The sequence below is a fragment of the Macaca nemestrina genome, chromosome 10 (genome assembly GCF_043159975.1).
Source record: "Macaca nemestrina isolate mMacNem1 chromosome 10, mMacNem.hap1, whole genome shotgun sequence".
NCBI classification, from domain to species: Eukaryota; Metazoa; Chordata; class Mammalia; order Primates; family Cercopithecidae; genus Macaca; species Macaca nemestrina.
The window spans coordinates 13345620-13367884 of record NC_092134.1 but is presented as its reverse complement, the minus strand read 5'-3'; the positions used below and the strand labels follow the sequence as shown (position 1 = coordinate 13367884).

The 22265-nt window shown below is 43.7% G+C and overlaps 1 protein-coding gene across 9 annotated transcripts in view; it reads right to left on the bottom strand.

Annotated features, from left to right (window-relative positions):
* LOC105494878 (citron rho-interacting serine/threonine kinase) overlaps positions 1 to 22265 on the bottom strand; it is a 195409-nt gene that overhangs the window by 149681 nt on the left and 23463 nt on the right. For all 9 annotated transcript variants that reach the window (XM_011763857.2, XM_011763808.2, XM_011763815.2 and 6 more), the window contains exons 5-7: positions 18413 to 18514; positions 1994 to 2136; positions 711 to 804 (exon numbers count right to left, since the gene is read on the bottom strand). In XM_011763857.2, coding sequence (XP_011762159.2) covers positions 711 to 804; positions 1994 to 2136; positions 18413 to 18514 — 339 coding nt within the window. The remainder of the gene's footprint in view (positions 1 to 710; positions 805 to 1993; positions 2137 to 18412; positions 18515 to 22265) is intronic.

Genomic DNA, 22265 nt, shown 5'->3' with positions numbered 1-22265 from the left:
CAAGTGGTTCAGTTGTAAAATCAGTCTTAAAACCTAAGTCGATTTTCTCTTAGACATATCCTTTTTTGCAGAGTTGACTTCAAAATTCATATTTTAGTACATACCAACTTTATTAGACGATTTTTAAACTCTAATCTTTTTTTACTTTGTCATCTTTTTCCTAAAGTATTCTCGCTCTTGATCTCAGTAGCTACCCTCCTGCCGTCCTACTTAGCATGTGGAATAGAGTGCAATTTCTACCAAAGATCCAAGACTTAAAAATGACATTTTGAGTACTTGGTTCTTAACACTTAAGGATATTTGGTTCAAATGCTCCAGTGATTAATTTCAATTTTGCTGCATAGGAAATAGAGGATTTGACATACAGGAGTTTCTGTTTCATTGAAATATTTTAAAGTAAAAAAGATAACATAACAGAAGACAGTCTGTAACAGGCAAGGAAAATGAAGGGAGAAACAAAATAAGCTTTTTCCTTTATTTCTAACCAAACTATAAGAATGCTCCTAAAAATGTCCTGTAGGGTATTAACAGGCACTATAAATGAAAAGGTGCCACCGTCTGGGAAATAGTTCTGTGTCCCCTCCCGACCCCCATACACTGCCAAAGGTGAACGTTGTTCACCATTTTATCCCAACACTTCCCAAACTTAGGAGGACCAAGAATACTTTTTAGTATTAACTCTATTAAGCTATCTTATTCCATTTTGTTACCATCTTGTTTGAATTCATTTTTGCTGCAGATCCAAAATCCACCAGCTTGATGTGTCCTGTGCGGTCAATGAGAATGTTCTCGGGCTTGATGTCTCTGTAAGAAAATCAGGACCATGAATTGCCTCCTCCATCCCAATCAGCAAGCAACTGCTAACCTAGAATTTCAATTGAGCCAAAAATCTTTGTTTATGTATTCTGCTATATAGACCTCCTCTTATTGATGGATATAAACGATTAGCATACATTTTGCGAAACAAAGTTAACCAAAAGGCAAGGAGAGAGAGAGGGAGGGAGGGAGGGAGGGGGAGAGGAAGAATAGGAGGGAAAGAAAAGAGAAATGAAACACATATTATTCAATGGATTATTTCTCCTAGAGACACACATTTTACATTAGGAAAACTAAGGCCAAAAGGAGCTATGAAATTTTCCCAAGGTTATGTAGCTAGCCAATGGAAAAGCTGAGACTCTATCTCAGATTTTGTGATTCCTGGCCTAACAATCGTTGTATTCCCACAACATTCTCAGATGTACACAAAACAACAGATGAGTGAAGACATGAAGAACTACTTATCAACTGAACATTCTGTAAACCAGGCACGGTGGCTCATGCCTCTAATCCCAGCACTTTGGGAGGCCGAGGTGGGTGGATCACGAGGTCAGGTGATTGAGACCATCCTGACCAACATAGTGAAACGCTGTCTCTACTAAAAATACAAAAATTAGCTGGGTGTGGCGGCGCGTGCCTGTAATCCCAGCTACTTGGGAGACTGACACAGAAGAATCACTTGAACCCAGGAGGCAGAGGTTGCAGTGAGCCGAGATGGCACCATTGCACTCCAGCCTGGCAAGAGAGTTAGACTCCATCTCAAAAAAAAAAAAAAATCTTTGTAAATTCTAATGTGCAGAGTTACAGAAGTACAGCTCCATGGTCTTACACTACTGTGTGGTATGACATTTCCTTCTGCAAACCAAATTCAGTTCTTCTATCATATAATCCAAATAACCCATGCAAGAGTTCCCAGTCTTATTTAGCTACATTACCAGATCTTACTAGCAAACCTGAGCACATTACAATTCTAGATCTATTGCACTGCTGGATGGGCAAGCTGAAATGTCCTCCCTTTTGGAAAGTCTGCTTTCAGCCAGTTATTGGTAGACTGGCTAAAAATTGGATGGAGCGTTATCTTGATCCTGAAATCATTCATCCACTCATTTCCATGCAGGAACTCTTATGCAACACAGAAAAATCCTCAGCATAAAAATGCTACCAGAGTCTCACTTACCGATGCACATATCCCATCTGATGAACACTGTGAACAGCCAAAATCAGTTCAGCTAGGTAAAACTGAATCAGGTTTTCATCTAACTGGTCCTCATATCTATTCAAAAGTGACAGCAAGTCCCCTCCAGGCTGATATTCCATAACCTGTATAGAATGCCAAAGTTATTAATTATTCACACACCCAAAAATAGGGAATGCCTCAATTAGATCCTCAAATATCACCTGACATGTTACAATAACAAGGTCTCCACAAAACAAAGAAGATGTGTAAGGCACACTGTAAGTCACATAGGATGAAGTCCCTGCCCTAAGAAAATTACATCTGTTACTCAGGGGAATCAATATAATGAAAGACTAGTCCCAGACACCATGCACAGTGTTTGCAAGGCAAGCTTGAAAAGTTGAATTAAATCCACCCACTTCCCCACCCACAAGTTGACACCCCAGACATTCCCTAGGATTAGGTACAGTGTAGACGGATATTCCTAGAGGGCAACCACTCTCTTATATCCTTTCTGTATTCCCCTCAGCACCCAGCAGAATTCAGAAGACTTGCAATAAATGTGATACAATCTTTTCCTTTTATAGTCAGTGTGGAAGGCAACTGACAGCCTCTATTCAAAATTTAAATGTGAAAATATCCCCTTTGACCTAGTAATTCCACTTCTAACAATTTACTTTACAGGTACTTACAATAGTTTGCAGATAAATAGAAAGATAAATAGATTCTTTGCAGTATTGTTTGTAACAGGAGAAAAAGCCATGGAAATCATTCAGCTATCCATCAAAGACAGGCTAAAATATGACATATGTAAACAATGGGATAAGACGAAGATATTAAAAACAAATGGATTCCATTTATTCATACTGCCATGGAAAATTGTCCATGACAATATAAAGTGAAATCCTGTAAAGAATAAAGTACAACCCCTTTTTTATAATAAATAAGGAATTATTACATGTGTTTGTACATACACAGGAAAAAAATCTTGAAGAAGAATATTAAGCCTCAAGTAAAATGTTTGATTAGCAAAAAGAAACTCCTCTACCCCAAGGAACTGAAATCCTTTCTCCTTTTGATGATAAACAGTTGTGATATTCCTGAGTCCCCAGGTGGCTATAAGGCCAGTTAGCCTGGGTGGCTTCAGCCTCCTGCTGGTGACTTCACCTCTCTGCCTTTCAGTTTCATCCTCTCCAAAACAGGGATAAGACTAATCCCCTTGCAGCACTGTGTGAGGATTAAGTAAGACAAGGTCCTCTGAGGACCTGGCACAGTGCCTGGCACCAACATGAAGTCTTCACCTACCATTCAATTCCCATCCTTCCCCACTACTTTACTGCATGATCCTTTCTGCTCTGTCCAGCAAAAAGAACCCGTTGAGACAATCGCCGTAGCCATGTTAACCCTTATTGAGTTCTCCTGTCCTTCGCCCTGATTTCCCATTTTATTAGCCATGCTATAAATGTCTTGGAAGTTGTCTCATATGCTTTCTGGGAAAAGGCAAGATCTGAATATACTTCTTAAAAAAACACTAAATCTCACAAACTACTGCATTCCAAAAGCCAACTCGGGGATGTGAATTCTCACCATCATCCTCCAAACTCCTGCTTGCTTTTAGTCCAGAATTAGAAGAAAGCTCTAGACAAGTCAGAAGTAGAGCATCTGCACAGAGCCCCAAAGGCCTCAGGCTGGTCCAGTAAAATCTCCAGCAAGTGTGCCCAGCACCAAGGCAACCCCAAACCAGAGACCCCTGGAGAAGCCAGTGACTCGCGCATCCTCCCCAAGGGCTCCTTATAACCTGGGAGTCCACTCCATTCACATGGTTTCTGACAACAGCAGACATTAAGCCAGACACTGGACAATTGCATTTGAAGAGTAAGGTTCCATTTGCACAACAATTGCTGAAAAAATTTTGATTTATGGACTGGGCACAGTGGCTCATGCCTGTAATCCCAGCACTTTGGGAGGCCGAGGCAGGCAGATTACGAGGTCAAGAGATCAAGACCACCCTGGCCAACATGGTGAAACCTCATCTTTACTAAAAATACAAAAATTAGCTGGGCATGGTGGTGCATGCCTGTAGTCCCAGCTACTCGGGAGGCTGAGGCAGGAGAGTCGCTTGAACCCGGGAGGCGGAGGTTGCAGTGAGCTGAGATCACACCACTACACTCCAGACTGGAGACAGAGCGAGACTCCGTCTCAAAAAAAAAAAAAAAAAAAAATATATATATATATATATATATATGATTTATGAACAAGAGGAACACTTAGAAGGGGCAGCACCTCACATACACACTTTCTTTCCCCCAAGTTCCTAGCAGACATTAGTTACTCACCCCAGTCCTCGAGGAGCCCACGGGAGCCACCTGGCTGCCTTTAGCTCACCCACTCATCCCAACCTGGTTCTCCACAGGCCCTGGGTATGTGGGTGAATGCTAATTTATATGTCTGTTTTAAATATATATTGCCATTAAAAAGGTCTTAAATATCCAAAAAAAGAAAAAGGAAAGAAATTCACAGATAATAACAGAAGTACTTATACTTTTAGTACTGAAATGTCTTAAAATAACAACAATGCATATTTATGACGACACACCACAGTTATAAATTTCCTATGGCTGTATTAAAGATGTGAAAAAAAACAGTATGGCTTGTGAGTTTAAGGCTGAGAAAGTCATATGCATAGCAGAGCAGCCACCGGCAACTCTTAAGAACTGACAAACTGAACACAACTTAGTATTTGGCAGCTACTCCTGACATTCTATTTGCAGTGACCAGTAAAATAGTTCAGAAAACAAGAGCCAGCTCGTAAAGAGGCAGAAAGACATGTATTCTTTGCTTCTATTCAGAAGATCCAACTTCCTGACTGAAAATCCCCTCCCAAATCAGATCAGTCTAAGAGTGGAACAACTTTCCATTTCTTCAAAACCAGGGTTGATTGAGAAAACAAGCAACAAAAATTACCACAGCTGCTACACAGCATGCATCACAACATGAGGCCAAAACAGACACACTCAATGACAAACCTCTAAATAGACCGGGTCTTTATCAAAGATGCTAATCAAACTTGACCCACCATTCCAGGTTACCACACCAAAAATTCCAATAGTGCACCATTAGAAGAATGTAGTTCAGACATTTACTGAGTCAATGTGGCTATCCCAAGATGTTACCCATATCCCAAAACTATACTACTGGGTATAGCTGCTCATTCTAGTATGAATGGAGCCCACGGGGAAGATGGCTTGTGTGTGGCCAACCAAGGCTTATTCAATCATCATGCTGTTAGAGCTTAAAGATACAATACAGACCCAGGACTTCAGTGCTTTCAGAAAATACATTTGGATTGTTAAAATGGTACCAAGAGGTTCCAAAAGCATCATCTAAAGTAACAAACTAGGCATCTTCAATTCTTCTTACCAGGTGACTTGCTGTGAACCAAAGACCAGGGTCAGCAGAAAATGATGAAGAAGTTAAGGACAAAGTCGCCACCCAGGTTGTGACCGAGAGTCCATTCACAGCATCTGATTTTGTCCAAAAATGTAACTCTGTCCCTGACTTTCACTATTCAGAGATGCTCAGTAAGGCATTCATCCTCAAAACCAGGATAGCCTTGGCTTCTACCCCAAGACAACTATAGGTCCTCTAGGTTAGAACTTCCCAAGCCTGATTGTCCATCAGAATCACCAGGAGAAGTGTTTCTTAAAAATAAGACAAGCCAGGCATGATGGCTCATGCCTATCCTAGCCCTTTGGGAGACTGAGGCAGTAGAATCACTTGAGGTCAGGAGTTTTGAGACCAGGCTGGGCAATAAAGCGAGACCCCACCTCTAATAAAAACAAAAAATTTAAAAGAAAATAAGATAGACTCATCTAAATCAATATTTGAGTGCCTATCATGTGCCAGCCACTATTCTAGATACTAGGGAAACAGCAGTGAATAAAACAGAAAAAATCTCCACCTCCATACAGCTGACGTTCTGGTATAATGAAAAAGAGTTCTGTTTTTTCTTTTTTTTTCTTTTTTTTTTTTCTTTTTTTTGAGATGAAGTCTCGCTCTGTTGCCCAGGCTGGAGTGCAGTGCCACGATCTCGGCTCACTGCAACCTCTGCCTCTCGGGTTCAAGCAATTCTCCTGCCTCAGTCTCCAGAATAGGACTACAGGCACGCTCCACCATGCCCGGCTAATTTTTGTATTTTTAGTAGAGATGGGATTTCATCATGTTGGCCAGGCTGGACTCGAACTCCTGACCTCAAGTGATCCACCCACCTCGGTCTCCCAATGTGCTGGGATTACAGGTGTGAGCCACTGTGCCCGGCAAAAATTTTAAAATGATAGGCCGGGCGCGGTGGCTCAAGCCTGTAATCCCAGCACTTTGGGAGGCCGAGGCGGGCGGATCACGAGGTCAGGAGATCGAGACCATCCTGGCTGACACGGTGAAACCCCGTCTCTACTAAAAACTACAAAAAACTAGCCGGGCGAGGTGGCGGGTGCCTGTAGTCCCAGCTACTGGGGAGGCTGAGGCAGGAGAATGGCGTGAACCTGGGAGGCGGAGCTTGCAGTGAGCTGAGATCCGGCCACTGCACTCCAGCCTGGGCGGCAGAGCGAGACTCTGTCTCAAAAAAAAAAAAAATAAAATAAAATGATAATAATAAGCAGTATAGTAAGGTAAAGCGTATCTCTTTCCCATCCCAACTACTTAGGGAGCTTAAAGGATTCCAGGGAATAACCCCAGACTTCATGGATCACACTCCATGGATGGGAATCTACAGTTTTAAGGAGCTACTGGGGTGATTCAGATGCAGCCAGGCCAGCACCGTGTGACCCACTGCTGAGGAGGCTGTGGAACAAATATGGCTCCCTTCTCCAAGTGAATTAAAAGTTTCTATAGCAGCAATGCCCTTGATGAAACATGGTTTTCATATAGCCATCACCTCTGCTGCTTATATTTTTTTCAGTGACTACCTGGAGCCTTTCTGCATATCAAGACAAGATCACTGACAACAAAGAGCTGGAAAATAACCAGTCCATCAGCACTGAAGCCAATGATCTTCCCTCCTTGCAAGGACTGGAGATGTCTCCTGCACACATAATGAGCAGCTGCAGGTCACCCAAATGATGATCACCAAGGCATAGTAATCAAAGGCTGCGGGCACAGGAGGAGGAAAGAGTCCTAGAGTGAAACAGCCCAAAACAATGTGGCAACCCCGCTGATGGCAGAGAAAGCACAGCAGCTGACAGACGAGCCTAGCTTGGAGCTATAATGGACTTGCTCTTTTAAAGCAAAGACTTTCAGGCCAACAGAGACAGACCCTTCTGATGGCAGCAGCTGCAGATGCTAATTAAAGGGCAAATCTCACATGTGTTCAGTTTGGAAGTAGCGGCTGCTTCTCTGTTGGTGTTTGCATCCATACCCCAGTACTAGGAAGGCAATTTCCATCCATTGTGTTGCATTTGAAACAAAGGACAAATGTGTGTGTGCACGTGTGCACACACACATATGCAATGCACCCACGTGCATGCTTGCATATGTGGGGATGGGGTGAATACTGAACAGTTCTTTAGTACTCTATTCCAATTCACATAGGGCATTAGAGGCATGCTGTGCTAGCCACCTCTTAGAAATGTCTCCTTGAAATGCTTGCACGCTCAGCACAACTGAAAGTGCCATGAAAATGTAATGGTGCCGGCGGCATCATTATCCGCTCTGCCCAGTGTTCCTGATCTTTGGCATGAGGGAGGACAGAAGGGGTCCTCAAAGCAGCGTGGCCTCTGAGCAGAGGGGCCCCGATATTATTATTCTTTAGAATAAAAACTGTTATTTTCTTCTTGGTCAAAGTGATCAAGAGAAAAAGAGAGAAGGCCCTTTATCTTACAAAACATGAAACCCAGCCTGATTCATCCATCTATGAAAAAAATCCTCATTGAGTACTGGATCATCCAAAGTCTTGCCAAGAAACAGACAGGACATGCAAACCAGGGAATTGAGGACATTCATTAGGGAAGGGGCTATTTACAAAGGTTCGGGTTAGGAGAAAAAAAATAAATTTGGGGTGATGAAGCACCCCAGGGCTAGCAACAGAAGGGGACCAGATACCATGCCTGGGCCTGAAAGAGCAAGTACAGGGATTTTGGATGTGTACACTATTACTGAAGGGACAAAAGGAAGAAGCTATAACCAGAAACTAACTATAGCTACAGTTATAGGACAATGGTTCTCAGAATGAGGTCCCCACACCAGCAGCAGCATTACTTGGAAACTAGCTAGAAATGCAAAGTCTTGGCCAAGTGTGGTGGTTCATGCCTGGAATGCCGGCATTTTGGGAGGCTGAAGCAGGAGGATCGCTTCAGCCCAGGAATTCAAGACCAGCCTGAGCAACACAGGGAGACCCCCATCTCTACAAAAAATGAAAAAGGTAGCCGGGCATGGTAGTGTATGCCTGTAGTCCCAGTTACTCAGGAGGGTGAGGTAGGAGGACGGCCTGAGCCCAGGAGTTTGAGGCTACAGTGAGCTATGATTGTGCCACTGCATTCCAGCTTAGATGACACAATAAGACTCTGTCTCGAAAATAGAAGAAGAAATGCAAATTTCTGGGCCCCACCCCAGACCTACTGAATCAGAAACTCTGGGGATAAGGCCAAGCAAGCTGGGACGACATAATTAAATTGTGGCTCCTAAAATGGTAAAAGTGTAAATGCACTTTTACATGCCTCAAAACACCAGAACAAAAAAAAATTTTTTTTAATTTTTAAAAAACTATTTGAAAGGCACAGAAAACTCAAAGAACCTCCCAAAGGCAACAATACACTCAGCAATTGAAGTCAATAAGAGGAATTAATATCTCATTTCACCAATAAGAAAATTGAAGCTGAAAAGGCCAGTGACTCTGGAGAGACCAAACAAGGAATGGTAATAAAACAAGAACCAATATTCTAAGTCACAGCCTCATTCTGATGGGCAGCTGGCTTCCAAACCCTGGCTTCAGAAGCAGCAGCATGTGAACAGGCCTGGTGAGTTTTGAGACATGCCTGAAAAATCAGATAATCTTAGCCGAGAGATCAAAACAGCACATGTCTCACTGTCAAAACTATCATAAGCTGCCACATTTCACTAAAGTAAACAATGAAGTTGTGTTCATTAACTCCCTCCAGATTCCCAATGACAGCATAGGCTGCTATTCATGAAAGCCTAGAAACAGCCCACTTTCAAATTGTTCCTACATAGGAAACAAACGCTGCCCATAAAATTGCACAGGTGTGGGTTGAAAGCAAGATAAGAAATATAAAGAACTCATCCCAAGCAGGGCATCCTAGTAGCAGTGGTTTCAGATCCAGAAGTATAATGCCTTGAGTAAGAATATGGAAGGTGAAACCACAGGCCTGGCTTCAAATCTCAGCTGTACCTTGTATCACCTATAAAAGCAGCTGTTTAGTTTGCTTTTTTTTTTTTTTTTTTGAGATGGAGGCTCACTCTGTCGCCCAGGCTGGAGTGCAGTGGCACCATCTTGGCTCACTACAACCTCTGCCTTCCAGGTTCAAGCAATTCTCCTGTCTCAACCTCTGGAGTAGCTCAGATTACAGGTGCCGGCCACCATGCCCGGCTAATTTCTGTATTTTTAGTAGAGACAGGGTTTCACCATGTTGGCCAGGCTGGTCTCGAACTCCTGATCTCAAGTGATCCACTCGCCTCAGCCTCCCAAAGGGCTGAAATTACATGTGTGAGCCACCGTGCCCAGACAAAAGCAGCTGTTTTAGCCTCTGTGACAGACTATTAATTGTGCCCCCCAATCCATCCTTCCCTTATTCCACAGTAATAAGAATTTTAGCTTGACAGAGGTCACACAGCCGACAATAAATTCCCAGTCTCCTTAGCAGTTAGATGCGCAGTCACATGACTACGTTCTGGCCAAGAAAATGTGAGAGGAAATGATGTGTCCAACTTCCATATCAATCTATGGAGAAAGAATTTGCTTACTCTGAATTTCTGTTCTTTTTTCCTACCAGCCAGCTGGAACAGAGACATGAAATGGCCGAACTTCAGCCGTGTAAAAGAAGACAACATCCTAAGGAATGGGGGAGTCACAACATGGAAGGAACCTGGATCCCTGAATTAACACACACAGCAGAGCTGCTCTGCCAGCCTGGGCTGTACATTAGGGTCTCTCTGATATAGCAGCTAAGCGTGCACCTTAGCTGATATGTCTCTACATGCAACTAGGGAAAAACATTTGGAGTGAACATAAGGAAGTCACTGTAAGGTTACAGCACAGAAAAGGATTTCGTGGGTCAATTGCAGGCTCAGAGCAAGGGTAACTTGAAGAAAACCACAGCAGGAAAAACATTAGCACAAAGAATTTACACAAAACAACACTGGCAGGGTTCAGTGGCTCACGCCTGTAATCTCAAAACTCTGAGAGGCCGAGGTGGGCGGATCATGAGGTCAAGAGTTTGAGAACAGCCTGATCAATATGGTGAAACCCCGTGTCTACTAAAAATACAAAAATTAGCCGGGCATGGTGGCGCACGCCTGTAATCCCAGCTACTCAGGAGGCTGAGGTAGGAGAATCACTTGAACCCAGGAGGTGGAGGTTGCACTGAGCTGAGATCGCGCCACTGTACTCTAGCCTGGGCGACACAGCGAGACTCCGTCTCAAAAAAAAAAAAAAAAAAAATACTACAAGTGGTGGGATGCAAAACTACGTGTTCTTTGTGAAGATCAGCTCCTTCATGGAAGGACACTGATAAAGGCATCTGTTATGCAGAATTGAACAGATTTCTTCATGAACCAGATCAACAGAGCACTGTTTCCATGAGCCACCTGCAGAATACAGGATTAGCCTTGTTATATAGAACCAGACATTATGACGGAGTTTGTGACAATTTTCTATAGACCAGAAAACAGTAAACCAAACTCACTGGTATGTCACCACAAATGGGAAATGTTTAACCATCAAAATGCAAAAGAACTCAAGTTCAATTTCTTTGCACTGCATTCCAAATTTTGAAAATCTCACTGAGTCTATCTTGAATTACACACATTAAAGAAAATAACTCTGCTGAGAATATAATGCAAGTTCTGTAATACAGTAAGTAAATTTGAACATACATCAAATTTCTATGAAATTAATCACACATTCATCCAATAAATATTGTTTAAGCATTGACTTGGTAAAGCTCACCCCTTAAGGATGAAGTCGCCTACTGGGACAGAGCAGCACCCACTCATGAAGGAGAAGTACAGGGTGCAATGAGAGTACAGTCAAAAGGCGCCGTCCCAGAAGTACAGGTTCTAGGAGGGGCTTCTGGAAGAAGTGAAATCTGATCCAACCCAGAAAGAGAAAGAGGAGTTAGCAAGGTGAACAGGGAAAGAGTGAACGGCATGCAAAAAGGTCAGAGGCAAGGTCAAAGAACCAAAGGAAGTTCAGGATGGATGTAAGGTAGAAAGAGAAATAGTAAGTGACGAGGCTGGAGGCAAGGGCAAGAAAGGCCTGGTAAGTCACGTGAAAGAGGGTGGACTTCATCCAGAGGACAGCAGGGAGTCTTGAAGGGTTTCAATAGTGGGATGTCTTGGCTGCAGTATGTGGAAGACCTGGGAGGAGGGCCAGACAGATGGCAGCGAGAATACTTCAGAGGTTATCACAGCAATGCAGGGTAGAGAAGATGGAGGCCTGAAACCCACACAGCAGGGGCAAGAATGGAGAGAAGAGACAGCCAGGAGGGATATACCATAGGAGGCAGAATCCTGTTGTTTTTTTCACTGATTTAAAATGTGTCTTCAAGGCCAGGCGCGGTGGCTCACGCCTGTAATTCCAACACTTTGGGAGGTCGAGGCAGGCAGATCACAAGGTCAGGAGTTCGAGACCAGCCTGGTCAACATGGAGAAACCTCATCTCTACTAAAAAGACAAAAACTAGCCAGGCATGGTGGTGCACGCCTGTAATCCCAACTACTCAGGAGGCTGAGGCAGGAGAATTGCTTGAACCCAGGAGGCAGAGGTTGCAATGAGCCAAGATCACGCCACTGCACTCCAGCCTGGGCAGAGCGAGACTCCGTCTCAAAAAATAATAATAATAATAATAATAATGTTCAACTGCCAGGGGAGCATGATATGTAAGTTTCCCCAAACTTCAAATGTTTGTTGATGTAAAAGTGGCCAATAGATAGGATGGAATTTCAGGACTGTACAGTACCAATATAAATCTAGGATCCCTTTATCTTGCAACAGAATAGGCTTCCAGATTCAGAATTTTTCAGATTTCAGAAAAGTAAAGGTAAAGTGGTACATACACTTTTTTTTTTTTTTTTTTTTTTTGAGACAGAGTCTTGCTCTGTTACCCAGGCTGCAGTGCACTGGCATGATCTTGGCTCACTGCAACCTTCACCTCCTGGGTTCAAGTGATTCTCCTGCCTCAGCCTAAGGAGTAGCTGGGATTACAGGCACCCACCATCACACCTGGCTAATTTTTGTATTCTTAGTAGAGATGGGGTTTCACCATGTTGGCCAGGCTGGTCTTGAACTCCTGAACTCAGGTTATCCACCCGCCTCGGCCTCCCAAAGTGCTGGGATTACAGGCGTGAGCCACCGTGCCCAGCCATACATACACTTTATATTATGTAACACCCTCAGTAGGGTCTGGGACATCACCTCGTAATCAAACACATTCATAATTTTATAGTAAAATGTGAAATCACTCTAAAGGGAATGAATAAAGACTAAAAAGAGCCTTAAGACAGCTTGGATCAAGTTTTGCCAAAAACTGAGTTCAAGTCAGATTTTGTTGATAAACAAGTAATAAAAGAACTTGAGGTTATTCAGAACTCTAGGTATTTCAGAATTACAGATAAGGGATGGCAGCGGTATGATCATATCTTAATTTCCAAGCTAAGTTTGCGCTTTTATGTGAAAACTATACCCTTAGCAAGCATTTTACTCTAAAGCAACAAAGTACTTGAGAAGAAAATGGAGACAAGAAAATATTAATAATTACAAAATCCCATCAGTAATACCCAATTGAGCTACAAAAGAAGGGAGTAAAAATGTCATTGACCCAAGTGGCAATGTGCTGAGGCAACCAGAACTCCGAAAAACAGCTGCATTAAGAACCCTCCCAGGCTGGGCACAGTGGCTCACATCCGTAATCCCAGCACTTTGCGAGGCCGAAGCGGGCGGATGATGAGGTCAGAAGATAGAGACCATCCTGGCTAACACGGTGAAGCTCCATCTCTACTAAAAACACAAAAAATTAAACGAGCGTGTTGGTGCGCGCCTGTCTATAATCCCAGCTACTCCGGAGGCTGAGGCAGGAGAATCGCTTGAACCCGGGAGGCGGAGGCTGTGGTGAGCCGAGATCACAACACTGCACTCCAGCCTTGGCGACAGAGCGAGTCTCGGTCTCAAAAAAAAAAAAAAACTTCCATCTTGCAAGATGGCGGATGGAAAAGCTGAGTAGAAGCTAAGGATGCTGATGCCAGTGGTGAGATCAATGGGGAAGCCCCCTACATCTGGGAGCCTGTCCTAGCATAGAAATCTGCAGAGAGTCCCAATCCGAGAGGTACTCCAGGAAGACTATGCCCAAGCAGATGTCCACAGCAGTTAAATCCACAATTAAGAAGACAAAGGTGGCCGGACGCGGTGGCTCATGCCTCCCAAGTGCTCATCCCAGCACTTTGGGGGGCTGAGGCGGGCAGATCACCTGGGGTCAGGAGTCACAAACCAGCCTGGCCAACATGGTGAAACTCTGTCTCTACTAAAAATGCAAAAAGTAGCCAGACATGGTCGTGGGCACCTGAAAATCCCGGCTACTCAGGAGGATGAAGCAGAAGAATTGCTTGAACCTAGAAGGTGGAGGCTACAGTGAGCCAAGATCCCGCCACTGCACTCCATCCTGGACAACAGAGCAAGACTCTGTCTCAAAAAAAAAAAAAAAGTCCAGGCACAGTGGCTCACGCCTGCAATCCCAGCACTTTGGGAGGTGGAGGCGGGTGGATCACGAGGTCAGGAATTCAAGACCAGCCTGGCCAACGTGGTAAACCCCACCTCTACTAAAAAATATAAAAATGAGCCAGGCGTGGTGGCACACGCCTGTAATCCCAGCTACTCGGGAGGCTGAAACGGGATAACCTGGGAGGCGGAGGTTGCAGTGAGCCGAGATCATGCCATTGCACTCCAGCCTAGGTGACAGGATGAGACTCCATCTCAAACACACACACACACACACACACACACACACACACACGTAAGAAAAAGGAAAGTTCTTTCTACTATGACAAAGCTAGGTGGTGGTAATAAGAATGGTGACATCGAAGTGAGAAATTATCAAAATGCCTAAACAGTACTCTCCTGAAGATGTGATTTGAGAACTGTTCAGACATGAAACAAAGCACTACCATCAACATGTAAGAAAACTACATTTGGGCATCCCTGCTGGGGCTCCTCTGATCAACCTCACTGGCCACAGGGGAGGCAAGCAGTGGTTTCCCTGAAGCTACTGAGCAGTAGCCTGCCACACAGACCACTAATCCTCAACTGAGTTCCTTTACACAGAACACGGAAAATTTGTCAACGCCTCTACCAAAATGGACCTTGATGGTATGAAAATCCCAAAGCATTTCAATAATGCTTACTTTTAAGAAGAATAAGCTGCCTGAGACTAGACACCAAGAAGAGGAGCTCTTCAACTCAGAGAAGAGAAATATGAGTTTATTGAACACTGCAAAGTAGACCAGAAAACTGTGGACTCTCAACTTTGGTTCAAAAAGCAAAGCCCTTCCTAATTCCAGGACCTCTTAGATTCTGTGTGGCATTGAAAATGAAGTTTATCTTCACAAGTTAGTGTTCTAAACCTCTTGCAGAGCTCTAATTAAAATATCTAAAACAGGCTGGGCGTCGTGGCTCACGCCTGTGATCCCAACAATTTGGGAAGCCAAGGCAGGAGGATGGCCTGGGGCCAGGAGTTCAAAACCAGCCTAGGCAACCTAGTGAGACCCCAGTCTCTGAAAAATTTAAAAATTAGCTAGGCATGGTGGTTTGTACCTGTTGTCCTAGCTAATCAGGTGGCAAAAGCAGGAGAATCACTTGAGCCCTGGAATTTGAGGTTACAGTGAGCTATGATCATGCCACTGCAACAGAGACCTCATCGCTTAAAAAAAAATACGTATCTAAAACAACAATAACAAACAAACATGAACCAAAACAAACAAAAGCCCTATTGTTTCAAGGGAACTTCTTTTCTTTTTTTTCTTTTTTTTTTTTTTTTTTAATAGGGCGTCTCACTCTGTCGCCCAGGCTAGAGTGCAGTGGCATAATCTCGGCTTACTGCAAGCTCCGCCTTCTGGGTTCACACCATTGTCCTGCTTCGACCTCCCAAGTAGCTGGGAAGATAGGCACCCGCCACCGCGTCCGGCTAATTTTTTATATTTTTAGTAGAGACAGGGTTTCACCATGTTAGCCAGGATGGTCTTGATCTTCTGATCTCATGATCCACCCACCTCGGCCTCCCAAAGTGCTGGGATTACAGGCGTGAGCCATCACGCCTGGCCCAAACTTCTTTTCTTAATAAAGAAGCCTGAGGCTAGGCACAATGGCTCACGCCTGTAATCCCAGCACTTTGGGAGGCCAAGATGGGTGGATCAACTGAGGTCAGGAGTTCAAGACCAGCCTAACCCACATGGCGAAACCCCGTCTCTACTAAAAATACAAAAATTAGCTGGGCGTGGTGGCATACGCCTGTAGTCTCAGCTACACAGGAGGCTAAGATAGGAGGATCACTTGAACCCGGGAAGTGGAAGTTGTAGTGAGCCGAGCATGCACAACTGCACTCAAGCCTGGGTGACAGAGAAAGATTCCGTCTCAGAAAAAGAAAAGAAAAAAAGAAAAGGCGCAGTGGCTCACACCTGTAATCCCAGCACTTTGGGAGGCTGAGGCGGGCGGATCACCTGAGGTCAGGAGTTTGAGACCAGCCCCACCAACATAGCGAAACCCTGTCTCTACTAAAAATACAAAAATTAGCAGGGTATGGTGGCATGCACCTGTAATCCCAACTACTTGGGAGGCTGAGGCAAGAGAATCACCTGAACCCAGGAGGTGGAGGTTGCAGTGAGCTGAGACTGAGCCATTGCACTCCAGTCTGGGTGACACCAGCCTGGGTGACAGAGCGAGACTTTGTCTCAAAAAAAAAAAAAAAGTCCGTTAATACATTCAAACATGAGAAGCTCCCTAAGATGCAGAGAGCACAAGGTAAATATTGCATCTGCAACAAATGTCCTGGAACACCAGCAACCCTAGAAACACACTAAAGTCATCTGTGAAGATGAGGGTTCCATGTCCCAAGTCTCAAAGAAGGAAAGCTTCTAAGGCAATATTTAAGAAAGGGTGTTTCAGGCCATACACCTAAGAGCCATGGCATTGGTTCTGAAGGCACATGTGGTCAGTCAAAGCCAGTCTTCCAATAGATTCGTATGTGAATGTCCTCACTCAGAGGACAAGGAAAACTTCTCTCCAGGCACTGGGTTCTCAACTAATATGAAACCAAGACAAATAAACTTATTTATTTTAGGTCAGAAATAAAAGCAGCAAATTCCTCAAAAACTGGCCAGTAGAAGTTTAAGATACGTGGGAGTTCATCTCTCTCGTACCTTTTCTCTCACGTGAGCCTGTTTATCTCCATTCAGGGTAACATGACAGTCTTCTTTTGAGGGCTGAATCAGGAACAAAAATTGTTTCTAGGATACACTCTTTAAATTTAGGAATTTAATCCCTCAAGAACCTAAACAAGGCCCCAAAATGAATTTTAGCATTTTATTACTTATGCTATATACACATCAGGGAAAATTATGCCACTGCTCAAAGAATAAAGTAGACCTGCGTGACTGACAAGGAAGAAAGGATGTCTGGGATACACTGGTGAAAGGCAACAGCAAGCTGGAGAGCCAAGCATAGAGTGACATACCATTTTTATAAAGCAACTATACACATGAGGATATAAAAGTATCCCCCACCGGGGCTGGGCACGGTGGCTCACACCTGTAATCCCAGCACTTTGGAAGGCCAAGGCAGGAAGATCGCTTGAGCTCAAGAGATCAAAACCAGCCTGGGCAACATGGCAAAACTCCATCTCTACTAAAAATACAAAAATTGGCCGGGCGCGGTGGCTCAAGCCTGTAATCCTAGCACTTTGGGAGGTCGAGACGGGCGGATCACGAGGTCAGGAGATCGAGACCATCCTGGCTAACACGGTGAAACCCCGTCTCTACTAAAAAATACAAAAAACTAGCTGGGTGAGGTGGCGGGCGCCTGTGGTCCCAGCTACTCGGGAGGCTGAGGCAGGAGAATGGTGTAAACCCGGGAGGCAGAGCTTGCAGTGAGCTGAGATCCGGCCACTGCACTCCAGCCTGGGCGGCAGAGCGAGACTCCATCTCAAAAAAAAAAAAAAAAAAAAAAAAAAAAAATTAGCCAGGTGCAGTGGTGTACACCCAGGAGGCTGAGGTGGGAGGATTGTTGGAGCCCAGGAAGTTAAGGCTGCAGTGAGCCATGTTCATGCCACTGAACTCCAGCCTGGGTGGCAAAGTGAGACCTGGTCTCAAAAAAAGAAGAAAAGAAAAATATCCCCACCATGCTCCCACAGAGCATAGTTAAGGGTCAGAAAGGAAGAGCTTATGTAACCATTTAACATTTCTTCCCCTAGGGAAGAGGATTAGAAAATAAAACAGAGGGACTGGGCAGAGTGGCTCACGCCTATAACCCCAACACTTTGGGAGGCTGAGGCAGGTGGATCATTTGAGGTCAGGAGTTTGCGGCCAGCCCGGTCAATGTGATAAAATCCCATCTCTACTAAAAATACAAAAATTAGTTGGGCGTGGTGACACGCACCTGTAATCCCAGCTACTTGGGAGGCTGAGGCAGAAGAATCACTTGAACCTGGGAGGCGGAGATTGCAGTGAGCCGAGATTGCACCACTGAACTCCAGCCTGAGTGACAGAGCGAGACTCTGTGTCAATAAAAAAAGAAGAGAAAAGAAAATGGGGGGCTTTCCCTTCAACTTCATGCATTTCTACAGTGTTTGCATTTTCTTATCACAACCATGAATTATTACCTTTTTTTTTATCCTAAGCAAGCTAACACAGGAAGTTTTTAAAAATTAAAGCAACATTCTCTTATACGTAATAACAGACTATTCCCCCAATAAATGATTTCCTATTATTGCCTTAAAGCCACAGCTACAATATGCAACAATCAATGAGGCTGTTTCTAAATGGGTTAGCTCTTGATCTTTATAAAGAGGAAACCAGGGAGACACCTGTAAGGCAAGAAAGCCTTTGAATGAATGAGACCACATGGGCAAGAACCACATTCAGTTTTACCACAGGCATCTGAGTGTCAGAGTGTTAGGCTAATTCCAGAGAGACAGATGTAAAGACTCACCAGATAAAGGTGATTTTTGTCCTGAAAGGCATACTGTAATTGGGGGATCCACGGGCTTGTGCTTCGAGATAGTATGTTACGCTCTTCCTCAAAAAATGAAACCTAGGAAAAAAAGAAACTGCTTAGAAAATTATAAAGAATTAAGTGTGAGGGGGGAAAAAAGTATTTTCCTCTGTCTTTATGCCTAAACAGATATTTCAAGCTTAAAAAAAAAAAAAGAAAAGAAAGAAGGAAGGAAGGAAGGAAGGAGGAAACAAGGGAGGAAGGAAGGGAGGGAGGGAGGGAAGGAGGCAAGGAAGGGGCTGTCACTTAGCCCAGAATTGCATAAATCTCAATCATTCACCTACTTTGGTCACAATTTTTGCCAGCTCCATATATTACCTGCTCAATTCTTTAACATATTTCTTTAAACTCCCTTTCTTTAAATGTAAATATTTTTCTCTTCCTTTTCTGTTCCTGAACAATTCAGTCCTAAAGCCACTCGCTGGTATGGAACAAGGTAAGCATCCATACTGGTTATGGGGAGAGTCACGGTGGCCCAGGACAGGGTGCCAGTCCCAAGCAACGTGAGGAGGGCGGCACCCACGTGTGGGCGCAGCCCAATACCACAGGCCCACACAGGGTGAAGAAGACATCCACGTGAAAGGGCAACTTATCTGGACAGAGCAGATTATCTGGACCCACCAAGGGGAGGTGGGATACCAACAAAGACAGTAGATTGGATGCACACAGATGCATAAAATAGGTAAACATATTAAGGGTATAATGTCAGAGAAGAGAATTACAAACATGGAAAGGGTGAAAACTAAAATGAACCCTGTGAAGTTGGATTGGAACTGGGGGTACTGGTGTGAACTCATGGTTTTCCCTTTTTATTTTTGTAGAAACAGAGTCTCTATGTTTCCCAAGCTGGTCTTGAACTCCTGGCTTCAAGTGATCCTCTTGCCTCAGCCTCCCAAAATGCTGAGATTAAAGGCATGAGTCACTGTGCCCAGCCACAGTTTTCAATATATAGACATAGATACACAAATATAGATGTAAATGTATGTGCGTGTGTGTGTGCGTGTGTGCACACGTGCACGTGTAGGTGGATATATACTGTATATACATATGTATATTCCTTAGTGCTGTCCACTGAAAGGGGTCTGGGAGTAGTGACACCCCAGTAGCAATGAAAATACCCAATGTCCAGATCTCGGCCTCTAAACACCATTGTCCACTGAAAGGAACAGGGCTCCTCTGAGAAATGACTGATGCCAGAGCCAGGGCAGAGAAAGTAAAATTACCAAAAGAACCTGAACATCTTGCTATACCAGAAAGCAGGAAAGTATTCAATGAATCTTGGGGACAAGTGAAAAGGACACAAAAGCTAACCTAAAAAGGTTCTCAGTGGCCAAATTGGGAACAATTTAAGTATAAAACTCGTGACAGAAATGGATTATAACTCACTGACTGAAATAGGAAAATGCAAGTCCACATAGATACAAAATATTTCCATCATTTGAAAGTAACTCTCCAAAAAACACTTTTTTAATTACAAAGGAGGCTGGGTGCAGTGGCTCATGCCTATCATCCCAGCGCTTTGGGAGGCCAAGGCAGGAGGACTGCTTGAGGCCAGGAGTTAGAGACCAGCATGGACAACATAGTGAGACCCCATCTCTACAATACAAAGATTAGCTGGGTGTGGTGATGTGTGCTTATAATCTCAGTTACTCAGGAGGCTGTGGCAGGTGGATTACTTGAGCCCAGGAGTTCAACGCTACAGTGAGCCAAGATCGCACCACTGCACTCCAGCTTGGGCAACCAAGCAAGACCCTGTCTCTAAGAAAAATAAAATAAATAAAATTACGAAGGAGGAAGGAGTAACTCCACAAGCAGAAAAGCATAACTGGCATCACGTTAATCAAGTGATCAAAGCGAGCATCAACATGAATATGATAAATTGAAACTGAGAGTCGCCTGCTTGGATGCAATAAGAACAGAGCATCTTGTCGGGAGGCTGAGGCAGGAGAATGGCGTAAACCCGGGAGGCAGAGCTTGCAGTGAGCTGAGATCCGGCCACTGCCCTCCAGCCTGGGCGACAGAGCAAGACACCATCTCAAAAAAAAAAAAAAAAAAAAAGAACAGAGCATCTTGTCTGTGATATTCCAGCCAAAGATCAAGACCCTGAATCTAAATATAAGCAACATCAGACAAATTCAAATTTTACAAAATAACTGGCCTATAATCATCAGAATTGTCAAGGTCGTGAGAGTCCAGGAAAAATCAAAGAACTGCTCCAGATTGAAGGAGACTAAAGAGACAGGACAATTAAGTGTCACGTGTGATCCTCAACTCAATTGTTTTATTCTAAAAGACATTATGGGGGCTGGGCATGGTGGCTCATACCTGAAATCCCAGCACTTTGGGAGGCCGAGGCGGGCAGATCACTTGAGGTCAGGAGTTTGAGGCCAGCCTAGCCAACATGGTGAAACTCCGTCTCTACTAAAAAATACAAAAACTAGCTGGGTGTGGTGGCATGCCACTTGTGGGGCTGAGGCAGGAGAATCACTTGAACCCGGGAGGCGGAGGTTGCGGTGAGCTGAAATCTCACCACTGCACTCTAGCCTGGGTGACTAAGCGAGACTGTGTCTTAAAAAAAAAAAAAAGAAAACTGTGTAAATCAACTGCTTAAAATAAATAAATTATATATATGCATATATATGTAAATATATTCTATGCATGTGTACATATATATTTCTGTGTATATATATTCTGTATGCAATATATATTCTATGTGTATATACATTGTGTGTGTGTATATATATTCTACGTATATATTCATTGTGTATCTATCAAATGGTTTAAGAAAAAAAGTTGTTTATACTGTATGTGATGGTTAGTCTTGTGTCAATTTATAATCCTAGATGATTACACATCTATCTCCTACTGGTTCCATTTCCCTTAAGAACCCTGACTATACTCTACTTGCAACTTTTCTATAAATTTGTGATTGTTGGCCAGGCGCGGTGGCTCACGCCTGTAATCCCAACACTTTGGGAGGCCAAGGCAGGCAGATCACTTGAGGTCAGGAGTTCAAGACTAGCCTAGCCAACGTGGTGAAACACCGTCTCTACTAAAAATACAAAAATTAGCCGGGCATGGTGGAGAGAACCTGTAATCCCACCTATTCAGAAGGCTGAGACAGGAGAATCATTTGAACCCAGGAGGCAGAGGTTGCAGTGAGCAGACACTGTGCCCCTGCACTCCAGCCTAGGTGACAAAGCAAGACTCTGTCTCCAAAAAAAAAAAAAACAAAAAAAATTGTTACTGTTTCAATTTTTTTTATTTAATTTTAAATTTAAAAAATTGTTTAGGTTATTGTTAGAACAAGTTACAGGGGATTTGTTTATTTGTTTGTTTGTTTTGTTTTGTTTTAGAGACAGGGTCTTGCCGTGTCACCTAAGCTGGTCTCAAACTCCTGGGCCCAAACCATCCTCCCGCCTTGGCCTCCCAAAGTGCTGGGATTACAGGTGTGAGCAAAGTTACAGGTTTTGATATGTTAGTTAATATTAAACTATTAAATATTTTTACATAGGTTGTCCATGTACTACCTAAAATCATGAGATTTCACACTACCAGAGAGAAATCTAACGCATTTGGGAAACAGCAACCTAACCCCAGTAATTTACTACACCTGATGCTGATCCTTCTTTTGTCTGGCACATAAAAGGTGTCCAAGGAAGGCTGAACTGAACAGTCTACACCTTTGCTTGCTCACCACTGACTCTGTCTGACCCCTGAAGCTTCCATTAAAATAAGCAGTCTCCAAACAAAAAAAAAATTAAAAATAAATAAAATAATCAGTCTCAGC